Below are 21319 nucleotides of genomic sequence, written 5' to 3'. Positions count from 1 at the left end.
ATGAGTAAAATTGTAAATTCAAGAAAATAGCTCACCTGTAATCGCAAGAGTGTATTTATATGTGCAAAGCAGGCTGCTGATTTGGGCAGCTTGATTGTGGCATACACTTACCAGTGAATTTGTGTATGTTTACATTAGTCGGTTCTGTAAATTAGTGCATTGTAAGTGAGGGATTAATGATTATTACAGTACCAAACATTTTGTACAAAAAGACTGTGAAATTGTTATTTAAACCTTTTACTGAACTGTTAAGAAAATGTTTTTCTAATCCTGTGATGGTGAGGTGCTTGCTGGTTTTGTTATTTAATTTACTACTCATGATATATTGTAAATGTATGACATTGGTTTCACTTATTCTTAATTTGGTACACAATCTAAATCTTTGTACTTTTTCAAACAGAACTTTCACTCTTACAAATGATTTCTGATTTTGCTTAATGAGTTGACGAACCAGTAATGAAACATTGCACAATAAAATTTTTCTCCAGGTGTTCCACTTGTACACAATTTACGTACCAAGCTGCTAGCATTACATATTTTGGAGTCCCTGTTGCCTGCCTGCTTTGAACAGAACCAAATTAAGGAGGTAAGATGTATTGGTGAACTTAACCATCCATGGTTTATTAGAGAAAAAAAGTTAGGAAATACAAAGTTTGATCCTAGAACAAGGTTTCCCTGTATTAAGTCAACCAAGCTAGAATTAACAGTCTAAGAATCAATTTACTCCTGGAATATTCAAGAATTCTTCTCTTTTTGTATCCTCCATATTAAAATGTCACGGGAATCAATGGTGAGTATTGTATTAAGCAGTATCTTTTTTGAGATTTTCATCACAATTGAACTCATTACATCAGACTTGTGATGGCTTGCTGCACTGTATGCAGATGAGCTTCTTCTGAGCATAATCATTAATTTAGTCCATTGCCAGCTCCAGAGACAACTCCCCAGTTCACCCTTATTGGTTTTTTAAAAAAAATTAAAGTTTGTCTTTGAGATTTAATTGTTTATAAATCTGCAGTTTTGGAGTCCACTCAGCGGGATGCTGAGTTTACTTTCTTTGAAGGAGTTGACCCACCCCCTCAAACTTTGAAGTCTCCCAATCCTTACTTGTACTACCCAGATGAAGCTAAGGAAGACCAGGAGAGTCAGGAAACCTCAGGCCAATCTGTTTCTAGCCTTTATGTTCTGGCAACCTAATGTCACAGGAATAAACAAAACTGACTGCTCAATGGGTTTCTTTTGGGCCGTAGGGAAACTCCAATTTTGCGAACTATTTTGCTGTCCTTTTTCTGGGCACCTTGTGGCTTTGTAGCCATTGATTGTTAATGCATTCTTTTGTATGAGAAGTGTCATTTTATTACATTGATGCTAAGCTATCCATGACTATCTATGCAGTAGGGAACAAGTCCAGACAGTAGACCATACCAATATGATTGGTAACAATGTTTAAAATATTTGTTAAATGACTGGTAGAGTGCATCTTCTGCTCCCATCTGGAATGAAGAAAATTATGAATAATTAATGGATATTAAACCTATGCCATTGTCAGGACATGGATTAATTCAGTATAGAGTGTAACTGTACGACGACAACTTGGAACATTATTCGCTCCTTCACCAAGCATTACTGCTTGAACCTCATAAAGACCCTTCACTAAATGCATCTTAAAGGCAAGTGCTATAATTTGCCCAAGAAGTCGTCCACCCTTCTCTCTGGTATTGCTTAAGCAGAATTCTAGTAGGTTTCTGGAGGATATGAATGAAGTAGAACTGGGTGATACTGACCCCTGTCTGTGCCTTTCAGAAAAAAGAAATACTTACTTTATCTCCTAAAATGCTTTTATGAAAAACTTCAGTTGCTGTGTATGCTTCTTTGGGATAACTGATAACTGCTGATATGATGGAGAGTCAAACAGAGTGTGGTAAAAGCAGAAGAATAAGAAAGGGAGGAGAAAAATGAAAGTGAATGGAATAAAGGAGCAAGGATAATTGATTCAGGAGGAGCACATCTTTATACGTTGGAAAGGGAGAGTAGCAAGCTAAGTGCTGTGATGTAACTGATACTCAAAGTTCCTTAAAGGACGTTACTCGTGTAGATCTCCCTGTTAATAATCTGAATCTTTCCAAGTGATACATAGAAAATATTTCTTATCAGAGTATGGAATACTTTACCAGGTAGGTAATCTATTATTTCTCAGTGTTTTATTTTTCTCTTTCTCCCAAGGTCAACCATCTAATGAACGTTCAACATTTTTACAATTAAAGTAAATGTACTACAGTTCTCTTGTTTAAATACAGTATTCATTTAGTGCTTTATTATTGCAATGCAAAGGAACATTTAAATATTCTATTCTGTACTAGACTAATAGATGTATAAATACTAACTTTCTTTTCATTTGTTCTTGGGATGTAGGTGGCACTGGCAAGGCAGTATTTGTTGCTCTTGGGAATAAGAGTCAACCATGTAGTGTGGGGCTGGAGTCACATGTAGGCCAGAACAGGTAGGGGTGGCAGGTTCCTCCCCTAAAGGACACTAGTGAACCAATTGGGTTTTTATGACAATCTGGCTTAAAGATTTTTTTTCTGGTAATTTTATTGAATTCAATTTCACAACTTGCCAGGGTTGGATTTGAAGTCATAGGGCTCAATTTTCAATTTAAAAATATGGGTGGGTTGGGGGCGGGGGGGCATTGAAAATTGCCACCATTTCAGACCCGTCCCCAACCCACCCATTTCCGGTTTTCACCGGGGCGGGATGAGGGGCGGGCGACCAACCTGCTCCCTGGAGGCGGGTCGGGCCTTAAAATCTTTCAAGGATACTTCAGGCTTCCATTTTTCACCAATTCCCAATTTCAACCCCGGGAGGCTGGGATTCCCGATCCTTCTGTTTTACACCTTGTGAAAGGAGGTGAGAAGGCCCGAGACTAACGGGTAGGTGCTTAGAAAGACACAACTTGTGGGCCCAGGGGAGCAGGAGTGCTTCCCCCAGTCCTAACAAGCCTACCTGCAATGAACCCCACCCCCCCCACCAAGATCCCCGAACCCGACCCCCCCCCCCCAAACGATTGCGGACCCCTGCGATGACCTCCAATCCCGACACCCCTCCCCGTGAATGACCCCAATCCATACAAATAAAGACTTTCCTGAAGATGTCCTCTCCCTGGCTGGTCTCCCATCCGACTGAGACCTGCCTGTCAGTTGAATGGGGAACCGACAAAAAAAATAAAAGACGTCCTTATGTCAAAATCGTAAGGACGTCTGGGAAACCCGTACTAATGGGTTTCCCGACCTCAATATAACCCTTCCCGGCTCAGTTTGAAAATCACCCCCATAATCTCTGGGTTGCTAGGTCAGAACCATAACCACTAGGCTACCATACCCAATACTAACTGAAAAAAGTAAATTTTATTAATGGGATTTTAGCTGGTAAACTTTTTAAAATTAATATTTAAGGATGTATCCTTGACACAGGAATTTTACCCTCTGATTTTTCTCCTCCTTTGGTTTCATCTTCCATTCCCAGGTGGGGAATGGGTGGACCAGAATCAACTGAATGATGCTATCACAGCAGTTGCAGTCCAAAATGACTGAAGTCTGTGTCAATCAACATCTGTTTCCTGTTTTGGGCCTCCACTGACTTTTGCTTTTGATGTGACCTCTGGGCTACTTCACTGGCCTGTTTCCCCACTCTATTTATTGCCACTGCTGCCACTCCTTATTCAGCTGCCACTAGTCTTGTTTCGCTCTTCACTTCAGTTTTGCTATTGGCCTTTTTCTCACTTCTCCCCACGAGCAGTGGCAGCACTGCAGGAAATAGGAATCACAAGTTGCAGAGACAAGTGGAAAACTAAAAGAAAAAAAAAATCAAAGAGAGAGAAATAAGAGTGATGGAAGGTTGTGAAAGGGATGGAGTGGAGGGGAGGGGAGAAGAAGTGAAGAAGAGTGGGGTACATAGGTGAAGGAGAGCGTGAGGAAAAAAGACAAAAGAGATCCACCTCAACCTGAAACATGTTTAAATGAAATAAAAGTAATTAAGTAATGACTACAGATGATTTTAAGTTGATAATACAAAGATTTATGATTTTCAAAATGCTGTTGGTATAAAATGTAGCAAAATAAAGTTAGTTTGAGTACAGACAATGATTGATTGTGACTTCAATTTTTAATGTGATTTTCATTATTTTTGACAATTTACCATGACAATTTGTGTTAAAATCATACACTATCACGAAATTACAGCCTTAATAAAATCTCTTTTTTCAGACTTTGGAGGGGCTCTTCAGTTCACTTTCCACTTGTATGTGGGAAATGCCACTTGCTTTAAGCAAACAGGAAAAAGAAGTGGAGAAAGCAAATGAGGTTTGTCGGAAATATTTGCTGATGGAAAAAGATAGTTCTGAATCTTATCAGAACAAGCAGTTTTTTTTTATATATACATTGAAGTTACAAAACTGAAACAGGCCATTCGACCCAACCAGTCCATGTAGACATTTTATCCTCCTAATCATATTTACCCACACTATTCCCATATCCCTTTATCCCCTTTTTCTTCATAGAATAATATGTAAACAATTTTACAACACCAAGTTATAGTCCAACGATTTTATTTTTAATCCCACAAGCTTTCGGGGGCTTTCCCCTTCCTCAGGCGGTGTGGAAGTCACCGCCTGAGGAAGGGGAAAGCCCCCGAAAGCTTGTGGGATTAAAAATAAAATCGTTGGACTATAACTTGGTGTTGTAAAATTGTTTACAATAGAATAATATAGCACAGAAGAAGGCCATTCGGCCTATTTTGCCTTTGTCAGCTCTTTGAAAGAGCTATTCGCATAGTCCCACTCCCCCTCTCTTTCGCCGTAGGACTGCAAATTTTTCACCTTGAAGTATTTATCCAATTCTCTTTTGAAAGTTATTATTGAAGCTGCTTGCACCACCCTTTCAGGCAGTGCATTCAAGATTGTAACAACTCACTGCGTAAAAAAAAATTCTCCTCATGTCACCTCTGGTTCTTTGTCAATTACCTTAAATCTGTGTCCTCTGGTTACTGACCCTTCTGCCACTGGAAACAGTTTCTCCCTATTTACTGTATCAAAACCCTTCATGATTTTGAACACCTCTATTAAATCTCCTAACGTTCTCTGCTCTAAGGAGAAGAACCCCAGTTTCTCTAGTCACTTCACGTAACCGAAGTCCCGCATTGCTAGTACCATTCTAGTAAATCTCCTCCGCATCCTTCCAGCTGAGGACCAACCAGTGATTTATAAAGGTTTAGCACAACTTCCTTGCTTTTGTACTCTATGCCACTGTTTATAAAGCCAAGGATACAGTATGCTTTTTTAACAGCCATCTGAACTTGTCCTGCCACCTTCAAAGATTTGTGTATGTACATCCCCATGTCTCTCTGTTCCTGCACCCCCTTTAAAATCGTACCATTTAGTTTATATTGCCAAGGATTGGCTGATCTAGGTGATTCATCCACCTGTCCAAACTAATCTAATCTTGAAAGTTGATGTAGTTTCTGCCTCAAACGCTCACCCTGGAAGTGAATTTGTCTGCCTCACAACTGTATAAAGAAGTTTCTCTTGCTCTCTTATAAATCTCTGCATTTAACCTTGAATGTATGGCCCTTGTTCTAGACCCCTCAACAACTAGAAACAGTCTGCTTCTATCTAACCTGTCTCATCCTTTCATAGTTTTAAACTCCTGTATCGCCCGGAATCTTTGTTCTAACGAAGAAAGCTGCAGTTTTTCAAATCTTCTTTTGTATATTTGTATGGTTGAGGTCGTTCTTTAAGGCAGAAGATATTCCAAAACATTTCAAGAAGAGACACTCCAATAAGCTATAAAGATTTAACCATACTAGATACATCTTTAATTTTTTAATTTAAATTAATAGTTCTGAATATGAACTTTACTGGGTGTACATTTTTGTTTCAGACAGAGGATAAAGAGGATGACAATATACCCATTAAAGAGTTTTCTTTTGATCCGGATAAAATGGTTTGCTGCATCATGGAATCTGGGAATGTTTTATCTCATGGTGCAGGGGGTAAAGGATATGGCTTAGCAACAACTGCCATAACATCTGGATGTTTTCAATGGAAGGTAAGTGTGCTACTTAAAGCATCCAGAAATAATAGATATTTAGACAATTATAAACTATGGTTTATAAATGTGGTGCAAAATCTAGTTTTTCAGTTATACCTGTAATGAGTCTTATTTTCATTGGCTTCCATCTATCTTTTAAAGCATAGTTGTACCCAACCTAAAGCTGCAATTCCCAGCCTGAAGTGAACACCCACCCACAGTTTTAAATCTCAAAATGTCAGTTGTTTTTCATCATAGAAGTAATTTTCAATACTTAAAATGTGATCCAATAGAATTAAGGCATTTGTACATTTACAACAACAAGAACAATAACTTGCATTTATTTAGCCCCTTTTACGTGGTAAAAGGTCCCAAGGAGCTTCACAGGCATGTTATCAAACAAAATTTGACACCAAGCCACATAAGGAGACAGTAGGACAGGTTGGTCAAGGAGGTAGGTTTTAAGGAGTGTCTTAAAGGAGGAGAGGCAGAGAGAGTTAGGGAGGGAATTCCAGAGCTTAGGGACTAGGTAGCTGAAGGAACGGCAGCCAATGGTGGAGCAATTAAAATCGGGACTGTGCAGAGATCTCAGAGGGTTGAAGGAGGTTAGGGAGGGACGAGGCTATGAAGGGATTTGAAAACAAGGGTGAGAATTTTAAAATTGAGGCCTTCCTGGACCGGGCGCCAATGTAGGTCAGTGAACACAGGTGATGGGTGAACAGGACTAGGTGCGAATTAGGATATAGGCAGCAGAGTTTTGGATGAGCTCAAATTTATGGAGGGTGGAAGATAGGAGGCCGACCAGGAGAGCATTGGAATAGTCAAGTCTAGTGGTAACCAAAGGCATGGATGAGTGTTTCAGCTGCAGATGAGCTGAGGCAGGGGAGGAGACTGGCAATGTTACGGAGGTGGAAGTAGACGGTCTTGGTGATGGAGCAGATATGGGGTCACAAGCTCGTCTCGGAGACAAGAAGGACGCCACGGTTGCGAATGGTCTGGTTCAGCCTCAGACAGTGGCCAGGGAGAAGGATGGAGTCGATGGCTAGGGAACGGAGTTTATTGTGGCGATTGAAGACAATTGTTTCGGTCTTCCCAATATTTATGATTGCGATCAACTGCAAACTGTCTGGAATGTTTAATTATTTAATCTGTAGCTTTTGCTGTTCAGTCAGTCAATTCTCAATACAGTATATGCTTATGATATGCAAATTAAAAATCTGGGGAAGCACCAGCTTTGAGTAAAGAAGGATCAGTTAGTGCACCACTTATATGGTGGTTTAAAAACCAGCCTGCCTGTCTGATGGCTAAAAGATTTTGTACCTTACTTTCTTTTTGTTTAAATGTTTTTTCTCTCTTAGATGCAGGTATAAAGAACAAATTAGATTGCTAAACGTTAGTGACTCGATTTAATGGTATTATGTCCTTGTTGGTTCCAGGCACCTGTGACATTTTAAGCTAGCATACAGGCTCACTTAGAGTCCATACCAGCACATCAGCTGATTTCCCAAGTCCTGAACGTGATTTCCCTCTGCTTCTCTGCTTTCGTTTTCAGGAGTACAGAGGCTGCAGGAAATCAGGTGATCTACCAGTCCCGTGCTGAGTGAGCCTGAGTACCTGCTTAATTTTCCTGCGCTCACTCTATAGCAGCACTCTGCTGTGGCCTTGAGTCAAGAAGCTGGGTGTGCTCCCCTGGCATCTGAGAACTCAGAGCATGCTGGAGAGGCCAAAAATGTTGTAGGACCATGTGCCTCTGCATGCTCCATTGAGGTGATGGCCCTGATCTGCTGGACACTTCTGCAAGTTGGACTCTCAAATATGAGGTGCAAGACAGAGAACCTCAACTAAAATGAACATACTTCTTACCAGGCAATCATGAAGTTGAATTGACAGTGCAAATTTGTGTAGTCTGATCAGGTTGCCTGTTCCACCATCCTGATTTTTAAGGAAGAGGTGTAGCAAAGGATGTGTGCAGTAGCAATGACTATCTAATCATTCAGGTAAACGTATTTTAAAAAGTAAAACATAATTTGGTTTCAATTTTTTGATTTGTCGAGCGGCACTACATATCCATTTGCTTCAGATGTGATTGATAAATCCATCTTTTTTTCTCATTAATTTGTGCACAGTTTTACGTAACCAGGGAGAATAAAGGTAACGAGGGTACATGTGTTGGGGTGTCACGTTGGCCAATCAGAGATTTCAACCATCGTACAACATCAGACATGTGGCTTTATAGAGCTTATAGTGGAAACCTCTACCACAGTGGGGAGCAAGGCTGTATCCTACCTAGCTATACACAGGGAGACTGTATAACCTGTGTCCTGGATGTGGAAGCAAGAACAATCTCATTTGGAAAGAATGATGAGGTAAGAAAATATGTGGATTAAATGGTGTTCAGAAAGATTACTTAATATGGCAAGTAATATGACTAGGTTCCTTTTTCTGTGACAAATGCAGTTAAATTTGACACACTAGTATAATTTATCATTTATATTTTACAGTATAGAATAATTTAAGCATAAGAGTAGAGTTTTGTTTCAAAATGGCCCTCAAGTGTCTAAATTGTGGCATTTACCTTATTAAAGTCTTGACTTTTAATTTAAAATATGAAATTATGCTATATAATAACTACACATTTAATGACATTTAGTAATTCGTAGACAGTATGATGCTATGAATTGCGTGAAAGTGTTTTAATTGTAGCTCTCCAGTTTTTCTAGTGTAGTTTAATTGGATACAAAGTAATTGAAGCATCAATATTAGATTCATCATCACATTAATATGACTGCTGTGAATTATTTTAAACTTTTTTTTATAGATGTCATTTATTTAGACTTTGAATTTCATCGTCCCCTTATAATAGATCACGAGCTGAATGAATCTTTCAAGTCACTAGTTAAATTATACTGAACTGTTCTAAGATTGGTCTGTTTTTTAAAAAAACATATATTTTACAAATTTGTTGAAATTTATTTTACTTCTCGCCCAACCCTTCCTTTTTCAGTCTCACTTGTGAGCGACAACACTTCTGCTCAGTGTTCAGCTTATAGAACTTGGCTTTGCAAATGGCCAAGGACAAAAGTGACAGGTTTTCTTTTCTCAAGGTCCGATGCCCCACTGCTGGGGTACCAAAGGCAGCCAAGAAATGGCAAACTTTCTCGCATGAAAAACAGTTGAATCTGAGTGTCGGGTAGCCATGGGAGAAGTGGAGTAAAGAAGGTTAGCTATTATACTAACCTGGATATGGTGAACATTTAAAAGAAAATATTTCTATTTGTCTTTCCTATTCCCACACATTACTCCCTCCTGTTACCAGTTTCTCTGTTAGCTGAGAGAATCAGTCAGTCAGAACCATAGACTCATTATTAACCTGTAATGTTCTTGTCTGATTGGCCAGTAGGAGCTGCACTTTGAATGAGATTGGTCATGCCTGCCTCTCATCATCTTCCCCATGTCCAGGAGACAGATCTGCTTCCAAATGCTAGCCTTTCTACTAGCAAGGACACAAATGTCACTTAAACTTGGGTTCAAGCTATTGGACTTCTGGGGTGGGAAACTAGTTTTCTTCTGGGCGCACCTGCTTTTTTTTTAAGGGTCACTGGCTATAAATAGTGCTAATTTTTCTTATTTACTTTAGGAACCGAAATTAGCCTTCGAAGATGTTGACGCAACTGAGCTGTATCCTTGTGTGATGTTTTACAGCAGTAATCCTGGAGAGAAGGTAACTGCATTATCTATTTTCATGCATTCAAGCAACTTCATAGAAGCTTTGAATTTTGCAGCACAGGAGGAGGTCACTTGGTCCATCGGACCTATAACAGCTTTCTGAAAGAGCTATTTGCTTAGTCCTATTCCCATGTCCTTTTAATTATTTTCTTCAAATATTTATGCACTTCCTTTTTGAAGACTATTATGGGTTCTACTTCCACCACTATTTCTGGTAGGGCAGTCTATATCCTAAATCCGTTTTAAAAGCCTCTTGTTCCTGGTGCTACCGTCTCCGTGGCCTTGATATTCCTCCTGAAGTAGGTTGCCCAAAACTGATCACACTATTCCAACTGCAGCCCCACAAATGATTTGTATAGGTTTAGCATTACCTCTTTTTAGGTGTCAGCCGCGGCTCAGTGGGTAGCACTCTTGCCTCTGAGTCAGAAGTCGTGGGTTCAAGTCCCACTCCAGAGACTTGAGCACAAAATCGGAGGTGCTGTCTTTTGGATGAGACGTTAAACCGAGATCTCATCAGTCCTCTCAGGTGGAGGTAAATGATCCCATGGCACTATTTCGAAGAAGAGCAGGGGAGTTCTCCCCGGTGTCCTGGCCATTATTTATCCCTCAACCAACATCACTAAAACAGATAATCTGGTCATTATCACATTGCTGTTTGTGCGACCTTGCTGTGCGCAAATTGTTCCCACATTTCCTACATTACAACAGTGACTACACTTCAAAAGTACTTCATTGGCTATAAAGTGCTTTGGGATCGAGATCGTGAAAGGCAGTATATAAATGCAAGTTTTTTTCTCTCCTCTCCTATTAAAATTTTACCATTTAGTGTATATTTCCAATCCTTATTCTTCCTCCCAATATGTTTTACGTCACATTTTTCCACATTAAATTTTATCTGACATCTATCTAACTGCATCTTACTTAGTCCATAGAAACTTCTAGAAACTATTGGAAATACTTAAGAATTGCTTGAAATTAGTTTTTGTTACTGGATCTGTGATCAAATCATTGTAAAATTAAGGCACAATGCATCAGAAACCTTGAGCACTTATATGATCTATTACTTCTGTTCTTTCATACCTGCCAGTTGAATGTTGCTGGATTCAGATTTATACATTTCTCCAGTCAGGTTTTTGAAATAGGCAAGGAATTTATAAACCTCATTAGAACTCCTGTTCTCCATTATCTATATGAACCAATGGATCAGGATCTTACCTTCCCCAAAGGGACAAAGGTCAGTAAAATAGCTTCCCATAACTTTGGTAGGTAATTCAGTATTCCACAACATGGCATATTTCAGCATCTTTTTATGATGTGAAGACTGGAGCAGATATTTGCTCTTATATTGATGCTTTCTGGGCAACCAACATGTATACTTTAGTAGTCCAGAACTTATTTTTGGAGCTTTGGGCTACTGTAAATTTTGACTCCTATAACTGTAGATTTTAATCATATTGCTTATTTATTAACTTGAATAATCACTGTTTACATTGTGGTCAGAAATATTAAAGCCAATGTATTTTGACTATTCTGTGATATTTGAAAAGTCTTGTTTAGATATCACTTTTCTGCCATGCGCATTTCAGTTTAGTTATCAGATGCAGAAGGGGGAACACCTAGCTATACACAAAATATATCTAGGTGCTAAACTGCATTTTAAAAATGTGTGTGCTGTAAATGCCATTGGATGTAAAGGTCACACCTTTATCCAGGATTTATGACCTGTAAACCTAGACTGACTAAACCATCAGTATGCCTGTGATTTGCCTGCTGGCATAAGTGAGTAGTTACACTTGTGCAACCAGTGTACTGTATTTTCTATGCAAAGTCTCGAAGTTTTCCATTTATTTCAGGTGGCACTTTGTGACATGCAGATGCGTGGAATTCCTCGAGATCTCCTACCTGGTGAACCACTTTGCAGTCCTCTTATAGCAGTACTGGCAGAAGCAACTGTACAGTTGATCCGAAAACTCCATAGCCATGACAACTGGATGTCTGCAATTAACCACCACATGCTTTGTAGGCTTGAGCTGATTGGTCCGATAATGAAAGAAGCAAAAATTTTGAAGCTGAATAAAACTCGTAGTAAATATTCCATAAAGAAAAACACCTTTGAGGAAAAAGAAATGAGAGGTCAAGAGGAAAGGTTATTTAAGGATGAAGATAAGGCCCAAGACATCACAGACTTGGCTGAACTACAGCTAAGAATGTTATGCAGAGAAGTATGGCCTGTTCTGGCAGTTGTTGGTGGAATTGACAGTGGGCTCAGAGTTGGTGGCCATTGTGTACATAGGCCTTCAGGTCGCAAAGCAACCCTCTTAGGAGTTACGAAAGAAGGAGGCACATCCGCAAGACTACAGTGGGAAGATGTAGAAATCACCGTCAGGTACAAATATTACATCAATTTAGAAATTAATGTTACTTGAATTCAGAAATGTATTTTTCTCTCTATATACTTCATCAAGGTGAGGGATATCAGCATAAAGGGAAGAGACCATCTGGCTATCCTGTCAGAATGATGGGAGTGCGGGGGACCTATTTGGAAGTGGGGGGGAGGTGGTAGAGATTAGAACATGTGGAAGTCTTTTCGTACACTGAGCTTTATTTCTCATTTGTTCAACCTCCACGTACAAATAGGAATTGCCATCATCCCAAAAGGAAGGAAATCAATCATCTATGGATACTCCCTTTTTAAATAATAACATATTGTGTAACTATCTCGGTCAAGTGATCTTCCCTCACTGCTGTATATATGGTTTTGCTTTCCGCAGCAGCAATCTTGGTTCCTTTTTTCCTTTTGTCAACAGCAGGTTTGACTGTAGTCTACCCACACCAGAAAACGTTTTTTTCACCATTGATCATTTGTTTTCTCTGATTCAGTGCAGTTTTATTTATTCTGGGAGTAATTCTGTAGTAACTATTTGAAATCTCTGTTGCTTCTGGTAGCATTCTACTTGGTCATCAATGTGATTTTTTTTTTCTGGCTCATACAGTACTTGCTCAGCTTAGAATTGACCTATTGACCTCAGTTGGTTCAGTCCCTGTTCACTCATTTTTGTCCTTCATCTCATACCAGCTCTTGGTTTCAAAATCAGCATCAAATGTCATAGGTCTTTCCCAGTGACCAATACACAGAACACATGTCTGTTTTTTCTTAGTGTCCCATAACTTTCAAAAGTGTGAAGCCTCCATCACACTCAACACAACAGCTCTTATGCTTGAAGTTTATCACTGTTCAAAGATGTCCTATGTTTCATTCCACCAAATGCAGGGAAATCTCAAGCTTCAACCTGGAAGCAACCTTGAGTTTCAGGTCAAATAGATTGTAAGCTGGAAGCATCCTAGAAGCACTACATGTTTGGGGAGAAAGCATCAAGATCCTGTGAGGTCCATCTGATCTACAAAGCATAGATCTCCAAGCAATGTTCACAATGTTTTACTGTCTCCACTGGCACAAGATTTAGCACCCTCCAAATTTCGGGGATCAGGAGTGCACCAAGACGCAACAGAAAGAGGCGTTCAGTTCCTCCTGTCATTTCATATCACTCAAAAGGCTTCTAGTTCTGGGATTTCCTGAAGGGTTTATTAATTATTGAGAATTTCTCAGCCCTCATTCCAGGAAAGGCTAGACTGCCTTCATCTGCACCTGAAGTATTCAGATACGTCCAGTCAAATTACCCAAGGTTACACAGAGATGGACTTCTTTGCAATTGTTCTAGAACAAAGATCTGGCAAGATTTCACTGCAGATTTAAGCCTTCGGGTCAGAAATGTTTCTCTGTACTTTTGCCTTGGTCAGTGAAAATATGGTCATCAGATCTTCTGGCACTTGGCATTTATCAATACCTCAGAATTTCATGCAAATAGGATTCTTTGAGGCAGATGCAGGCCAGATGCAATACTGTGATCCCAGAGCCTCAAACTGATAGTATTTTGAGATGTACTATAAGAGCAGGGATTTTATCCTTCCATAGCACCAACTGCTGACATCCAGCTCATCTTGAAGTTTTAAAACAGAGAAAAGATTTGTTGTGACCATTACCTCAATCTGCTAGGTAGTGAGGTGCCAACAATTCTTTTGTACCTGCAAATGTTGACACTAGAAAAACTTGTCAAGATTGCTGATCGTCCTCCTCAGTGCTACTGTTTTATTTGTTGACCACTTTTGGTGGGGATGGAAATTAGGTATTCCTATTGTGAATATGTGGATAGGCCAAAGATTTGCATCCTTTATAGCCAAATTTTTGTTTCGTATGGAAACACAACTAAGGATAAAACCATTGCTCAAGAGGAGTTAGCAAATTGGTGGAGTATATTTCCGTATTAGTCCATAAGCCAGGCATCTTAGTTAGTACCATATGAAGGGACAAAATGAAACTCGTACTACTGCGTTTCTATACTGAAATGAAAACGATTTGTATTTGATAACCCTGCCTAATAAGTAGCGTCATTAGGTAAAAAATAAATGGTATAAAAAAGAAGCAGCAGTACTCTTTCTCAACAAAAGCAATTTTGTGGCAATGTTTTATTTTGTGTGTTTGGTGAGAATACATTATTATATTAATATTTATTTTGGTAAAATGACAAAACTGGTCCATACTGTTCCAGCATGCATTGTCCACTGTACCAGAAGAAGACCCTACTTCCAGTTTGGTTTCATCACCATGTTGTGGTGGAACAGTGAGAAACCAGGAACACCAAGATGATGTTGAAGTTTGCAGATGACACAAAGCTGGGGTGGAATGTGTGCTGTGAGGAGGATGCAAAGAGGCTCCAATGTGATTTAGACAAGTTGGATGAGTGGGCAAGAACATGACAGATGCAGTATAACGTGGATAAATGTGAGGTTATCCACTTTGGTTGTAAAAACAGAAAGGCAGATTATTATCTGAATGGTGAAAGATTGGGAAAAGGGGAGGTGCAATGAGACCTGGGTGTCCTTGTACACCAGTCGCTGAAAGCGAGCATTCAGGTGCAGCAAGCAGTTAGGAAGGCGAATGGTATGTTGGCCTTCATTGCAAGAGGATTTGAGTATAGGAGCAGGGATGTCTTACTGCAGTTATACAGGGCCTTGGTGAGACCACATCTGGAGTATTGTGTGTATTTTTGGTCTCCTTATCTGAGGAAGGTTGTCCTTGCCATGGAGGGAGTGCAACGAAGGTTTACCAGACTGATTCCTGGGATGGCAGGACTGACGTATGAGGAGAGATTGAGTCGACTAGGCCTATATTCACTAGAGTTTAGGAGAATGAGAGATGATCTCATCGAAACGTATAAAATTCTAACAGGACTAGACAGACTAGATGCAGGGAGGATGTTCCCGATGGCTGGTGAGTCCAGAACCAGGGGTCACAGTCTCAGGATACGGGGTATGCCATTTAGAATAGAGATGAAAAGAAATTTCTTCACTGAGGGTGGTGAACCTGTGGAATTCTCTACCACAGAAGGCAGTGGAGGCCAAGTCATTCGATGTATTCAAGAAGGAGATAGATATATTTCTTTATGCTAAAGGGATCAAGAGATATGGGGAAAAAGCAGGAACAGGGTACTGAGTTAGACGATCAGCCATGATCATTTTGAATGGCGGAGCAGGCCCGAAGGGCCGAATGGCCTACTCTTGCTCCTATTTTCTCTGTTTCTATGATCCAAGAACATCAGTCTTTGACTCCAGAGATCCAGTTGCAGCAGAGGGATGTTATCAGAAATCATGTTATTGTCACTATACAAGAAATAAACAGTGCCTTTAGCCTGTATAAAGAAGATTCTGAAGCATATTACAACAGGCAGTGAATGATATATAAAATACTCTTTTGCTTCATAAGAGCTAAGATTTTTGAATAACCAAATCTGCAAAAATGAAGCTGATGTCAAAACTCCAGTAAAATGCTTGTAAGTATTTGGATCAACTCATTGTGATAACCAAGAAGAACTAATCTACTTCTCAAGTGTTGCTGCAGATATTAGGTGTGCACATGATGCTGAAGAGAAAGCATGTCTGACTTTGCACAAACCGTAATTTAATAGCAACCCAGCATTTAAAAGTTCCATGATGCAACATCATAACTAAAGTTTAAAAACCTTCACCAAGCTCAAGAACTTGCAGATAAGGTGGCAAAGAGATCATTTGAAGGCCAATCAGAATGTGTTTGCAAATATCAAATGAATTAAGTCTTGCAAATGAAAGAAGTATCACATTCACTGGCTCCTCTGTCATAGGCTTTAGCTATATCAGCTGGATTTCTGAGAAAACAAACAAGCCAGCAAGAAAATAGGAAAAGATGTCCATCTTGAATTGTGTTAGAACCACCTATCTATATAATTGTTTTTGGTCAGCTGGTTGTCTGACATGCACAGGAAACCATTTACATGGTTAAGAGACTCCAAACCAAATTACTGAGAAATCCACACAGGTTGGTTTGTTTTCCCAATATATAGAATACACTCTATCCCATTTACTTAAGTCCACAAGTTCATTTGGGAATCCTCAAGTTTGCGCAATGGGTGCAGGGCGCAATCGATTGCACACATGTGGCAATCCAAGAACCACCACATGAGCCAGGAGTTTTCATAACTAAGACCTGGCTCAAAAAAGGGTCAGATTGGGTACTAAATATTCCTGGATACAAGGTGTTCAGGAAGATTTTTTTTTTATTCGTTCATGGGATGTGGGCATCACTGGCAAGGCCAGCATTTATTGCCCGACCCTAATTGCCCTTGAGAAGGTGGTGGTGAGCCGCTGCAGTCCGTGTGGTAGGAAAGGACAAAAAGGAGTGGGGGTGGCAGTATTGATTAAGGAGAGGTGCAAGAACTATAGAGTAGTGATGATGGGGAACTTCAATTATCCTAATATAGACTGGGATAATAAGTAGTGTAAAGGGCAAAGAGGGGGAGGAATTTCTGAAGTGTATTCAAGAGAACTTTCTTGATTAGTATGTTTCTGGCCCAATGACGAAGGAGGCATTGCTGGATCTAGTTTTTTTTTATTATTCGTTCATTGGATGTGGGCGTCTCTAGCAAGGCCAGCATTTATTGCCCATCCCTAATTGCCCTTGAGAAGATGGTGATGAGCCACCTTTTTGAACCGCTGCAGTCCGTGTGGTGCAGGTTCTCCCACAGTGCTGTTAGGAAGGGAATTCCAGGATTTTGACCCAGCAATAATGATAGAACGGCAATATATTTCCAAGTCGGGATGGTGTGTGACTAGTTCTGGGGAATGAAGTGGGAAATCCTTTCAATCTCCAGTTTGCACCCTGCGCACAGCACCAAGGCTGCCATGGTCAGTAGTAAAAACCTTTACGGACTGGCAACCAGTAGCCAGTGGTGTTCCGCAGGGGTCGGTGCTGGGTCCCCAACTCTTTACAATCTATATTAACGATTTGGAGGAGGGGCCCGAGTGTAACATATCAAAGTTTGCAGATGATACAAAGATGGGAGGGAAAGTGGAGAGTGAGGAGGACATAAACCTACAGGGGGATATAGACAGGCTGGGTGAGTAGGCGGAGATTTGGCAGATGCAATACAATATTGGAAAATGTGAGGTTATGCACTTTGGCAGAAAAAAATCACAGAGCAAGTTATTATCTTAATGGCGAGAAACTGGAAAGTACTGCAGTACAAAGGGATCTGGGGGTCCTAGTGCAAGAAAATCAAAAAGTTAGTATGCAGGTGATCAAGAAGGCCAATGGAATGTTGGCTTTTATTGCTAGGGGGATAGAATATAAAAACAGGGAGGTATTGCTGCAGTTATATAAGGTATTGGTGAGACCGCACCTGGAATACTGCATATAGTTTTGGTGTCCATACTTAAGAAAAGACATACTTGCTCTCGAGGCAGTACAAAGAAGGTTCACTCGGTTAATCCCGGGGATGAGGGGGCGGACATATGAGGAGAGGTTGAGTAGATCTGAACTCCAATGAGTAGAGTCCCAAAGAATGAGAGGCGATCTTATTGAAACATATAAGATTGTAAAGGGGCTTGATCGGGTGGATGCGGTAAGGATGTTCCCAAGGATGGGTGAAACTAGAACTAGGGGGCATAATCTTAGAATAAGGGGCTGTTCTTTCAAAACTGAGATGAGGAGAAACTTCTTCACTCAGAGGGTTGTGGGTCTGTGGAATTTGCTGCCCCAGGAAGCTGTGGAAGCAACATCATTAAATAAATTTAAAACAGAAATAGACAGTTTCCTCGAAGTAAAGGGAATTAGGGGTTACGGGGAGCGGGCAGGAAATTGGACATGAATTTAAATTTGAGGTTAGGATCAGATCAGCCATGATCTTATTGAATGGCGGAGCAGGCTCGAGGGGCCGATTGGCCTACTCCTGCTCCTATTTCTTTATGTTCTTATGTTCTTTATCACTGAGATTCCAGTGCACTAACCCTCCTCGTTCTTCTTGAACTCTCTCTGGCATTCAGCATACTCCATCCTCCTGCGCCATCCTCTATGGTACTGCCCTAGCTTGGCTCCCCCTTCTATTTCCTAACAAAGTTAGCACATCTCCTGTAATGTCTACTCATCATACCCCCATACATTTCCCTTGAGTGTGCCCCAAAAGTCCAGTTTTGGCCCTCTTTCTTTGTCTGCATGTTACCCCCTCAGTGACTTCATTCATAGTTGTGGATGCTGTCGACACTCAGCTCTACTTCTCTGCCACTATTCTGGACTCCTCAATCAGTACTGTGCTGTCCATCCGTTTAACCGACATCATGTTCTGGGTGAGAAAAAACTTCCTTCGTTGCCAAGAACATAGCTATTCCCTTCTGCTCCTGCCAAGAACTCTGCATGTTGGCCCTTGACACCATTCCCCTTTATCGCAGCTCACTCAGGCTAGCGGTGTGTGACCTTGATATCCTATTTGACCTTGAGCTCAATTTCAAACCCTAAATCCTAGCCATAAAGACCACTGTGACATTGTCCACATCCACCCCAACCTCACACTGCCACTGACACACTAATTCACGCCTCTGGCATCTGCAGTCCTGAGTCCTGCACTTCAAGAATTGTAACTCATCCAAAACTCCACTGCCTGGCTAACTTCTCTTATCACCCCAGTTTTGACAACCATCATTGGTTCCCTATTCCCCCAATGCATAAATTTCAACCTCCTTGCCCTCATCTGCAAACCCCTCCTTGGCCTCGCCCTCCCACCCCCCACCCCCCACCCCCCACCCCGCACCCCCCACCCCAACTTCATCACTCCTGCGTTCCCCCACATGCCCTTCCGACTTCAGTTTTATTTGCATCCTCGCTCCACCTTCAGACACAAAGCCTTTAGGTATCCTGGCCCTACACTCTGGAACGCTCTGCTTAAATCCCTCTGTCTTGCTACTTCTCGCCCCCTCCTTCAAGAGCTCTTCCAAAACGTATCTCTCTGATCATGCCTATAATAAACTTCCCTTCTCCCACCACTGCTTGGTGTCTAATCCTTTGGAGTGTTTTATTATACCAAGAGCACTATGTAAGTGCAAGTAGTTTCTGCTGATGCTCCTTCTGCTGCAACACAGCAGTGTATAACTGAGTTTTTATTCCTAAACTAGACATTCAGATTACACCTTCCAGCTTGTGTCATCCCAAGTCTGAGAGTTGCCTCATCTCTTATATGATGGGCATCCACCTTTAGCATAGTGGAAGGACCTTTGTGCTAACCACCAGTCCAATGTCGTGTATCAGGATTACTCATCAACTGCTTAATCAAGGCCCTCATGTAAGAGACTTGACAGAGACGTGCTAACCACAAGGGTGACTCCTTCTGCAAAGGTGCTCAGCATCAGTCCAGTGTAGGTCATAGTGCTACCTCCTTGCAACTATTTCTTCTTGTGGCACAAAACCACCTTACAGGCTAGTTCCTGGATCTTGTACTTGGACCATAAGAACAGGATTAGGCCACTCAGCCCCTTGAGCCTGTTCTGCCATTCTATTAAATCATGGCTGATCTGTACCTCAACTTTCCTTTGCTCCGTATCCCTTGATAACCGTATCTAACAAAAATCTATCAATCTCAGTCTTGAAAATTTCAATCGACCCAGCATCCACAGCCTTTTGGGGGAGAAAGTTCAAAAGGCTGTGGACACTGGGCCGATTGAAAGGAAGGTCTGCCATTGCATCATTGGGGGTGCTAAGCTATAAATGTGTATTTGGACTGTGCATGAAATGAACTGTATCCTTATGAGGAAGTGCCCCCTACTCCTCCTTGAAAGACTGTATGCAGTCTAAAGGTGGAATCCATCCAGATATGAACCACCAATTGAGGCAAGCGCCTTTTGTATCTTCTAATCAATAATTTGTAGATCACTTCTTGAGCCACCTAAAGCCATAAGACCACACTGGTGACACCCATCACCATCTTCCCACTCAGCACCAAGTAACCCTACAAGATAATGTCTTATGGGTAGAGTGGTTCTGACTGGACGATCAATCGGAAGCTTACCAGTGCTGTGTGATGGAAGGCTATGTGGTTACTCTAGTGCTAGTTGAACTCCAGCAGTACTCCTTCACAAGGTGGGGGGCCATTCCCTATGCCATGGCTCAGACAACCTGCATTTAACCTCTTTGGACTTAGTTAAGTGGGATGTGCCCCTAAAGGGATAGAGTGTTAACTCCATATTGGGAAAACAATTCTACGTATATAAATATCTCATTAATTTGCTTTGAATCCTCTTAAACTTGGCGATGGGTTTCTGCACATCATACACCTGGCTGACCAAAAAAAATAAATAAATACAGAGGAAATTCTATTGATTCTATGATGTTGCTTTGTCATTATAATGGTGTTCCTCATGGTCATGTGGTTACCAATGACATTTTGCAGTCACAATGTTCTTACAAACCAATTGCAGTGCTATTTTTAAAAAGAAGCTATATGACCTTGGAAACAATCATGTGATTATTGGGATGCAACTGAAAACCTACCATTACAGACATTATTTCATGTCTGATTAAACCAGAGTAGTCATGTAATTAGTTGCAACCAGTGATTGCTAGAAATTGTCAGTCAATTGGAATGGTCACATGATCACTTTTGATGTTGGAGTTGCTCCAAAGGGAGACAGCATTTATTTTCAAATTTTTTTATATAGACAGCTAGCCAAAGACCATGTAAGGTACACTGATTATGCTGAATGAAGTTGTGATTTCTACCAGAACACCACCATTACTGAATGGTTATCATATGGAAACATAGACTTGAGACATAAAGTTTCTCAAAAAGGGTAAACAAATTTGACCCCGGGTGATACTCTTAGATCAGCTTTTGGGCCAGGTGGACATTTTCTCTTGTAGGTTAGCCCCAGCAGTGAAAGTCTGAATTCTCTCTCCTCGTGCCGTGGCCCTTTCAGAGATTAATGTATGGGATGTTCCTTGTAAGCTGAATGTTACACAGCTACTAGGAGCAGTTGGCTTGATTTTTTTTTGTCTTAACTGAATGGCTCAGAATAATTGCTCTAAGTTACCCTGGAGAGTAGGTTTTCAGATCCCACAACAAGCTTCCGAAAGCCTTGGCTAAGACTTACAATAA

The 21319-nt window shown here is 40.8% G+C and overlaps 1 protein-coding gene across 2 annotated transcripts in view; it reads left to right on the top strand.

Moving 5' to 3' along the window:
* Window positions 1-21319, top strand: part of LOC137322062 (probable E3 ubiquitin-protein ligase HERC1) — a 317287-nt gene that overhangs the window by 123925 nt on the left and 172043 nt on the right. For both annotated transcript variants that reach the window (XM_067985131.1, XM_067985126.1), the window contains exons 32-37: window positions 489-586; window positions 4263-4358; window positions 5934-6101; window positions 8210-8449; window positions 9721-9804; window positions 11663-12195. In XM_067985131.1, coding sequence (XP_067841232.1) covers window positions 489-586; window positions 4263-4358; window positions 5934-6101; window positions 8210-8449; window positions 9721-9804; window positions 11663-12195 — 1219 coding nt within the window. The remainder of the gene's footprint in view (window positions 1-488; window positions 587-4262; window positions 4359-5933; window positions 6102-8209; window positions 8450-9720; window positions 9805-11662; window positions 12196-21319) is intronic.

The sequence above is a fragment of the Heptranchias perlo genome, chromosome 1 (assembly GCF_035084215.1).
Source record: "Heptranchias perlo isolate sHepPer1 chromosome 1, sHepPer1.hap1, whole genome shotgun sequence".
Classification (NCBI taxonomy): domain Eukaryota; kingdom Metazoa; phylum Chordata; class Chondrichthyes; order Hexanchiformes; family Hexanchidae; genus Heptranchias; species Heptranchias perlo.
Note: the sequence above shows the minus strand (reverse complement) of the source record. Positions and strands in the feature narration are given on the sequence as shown.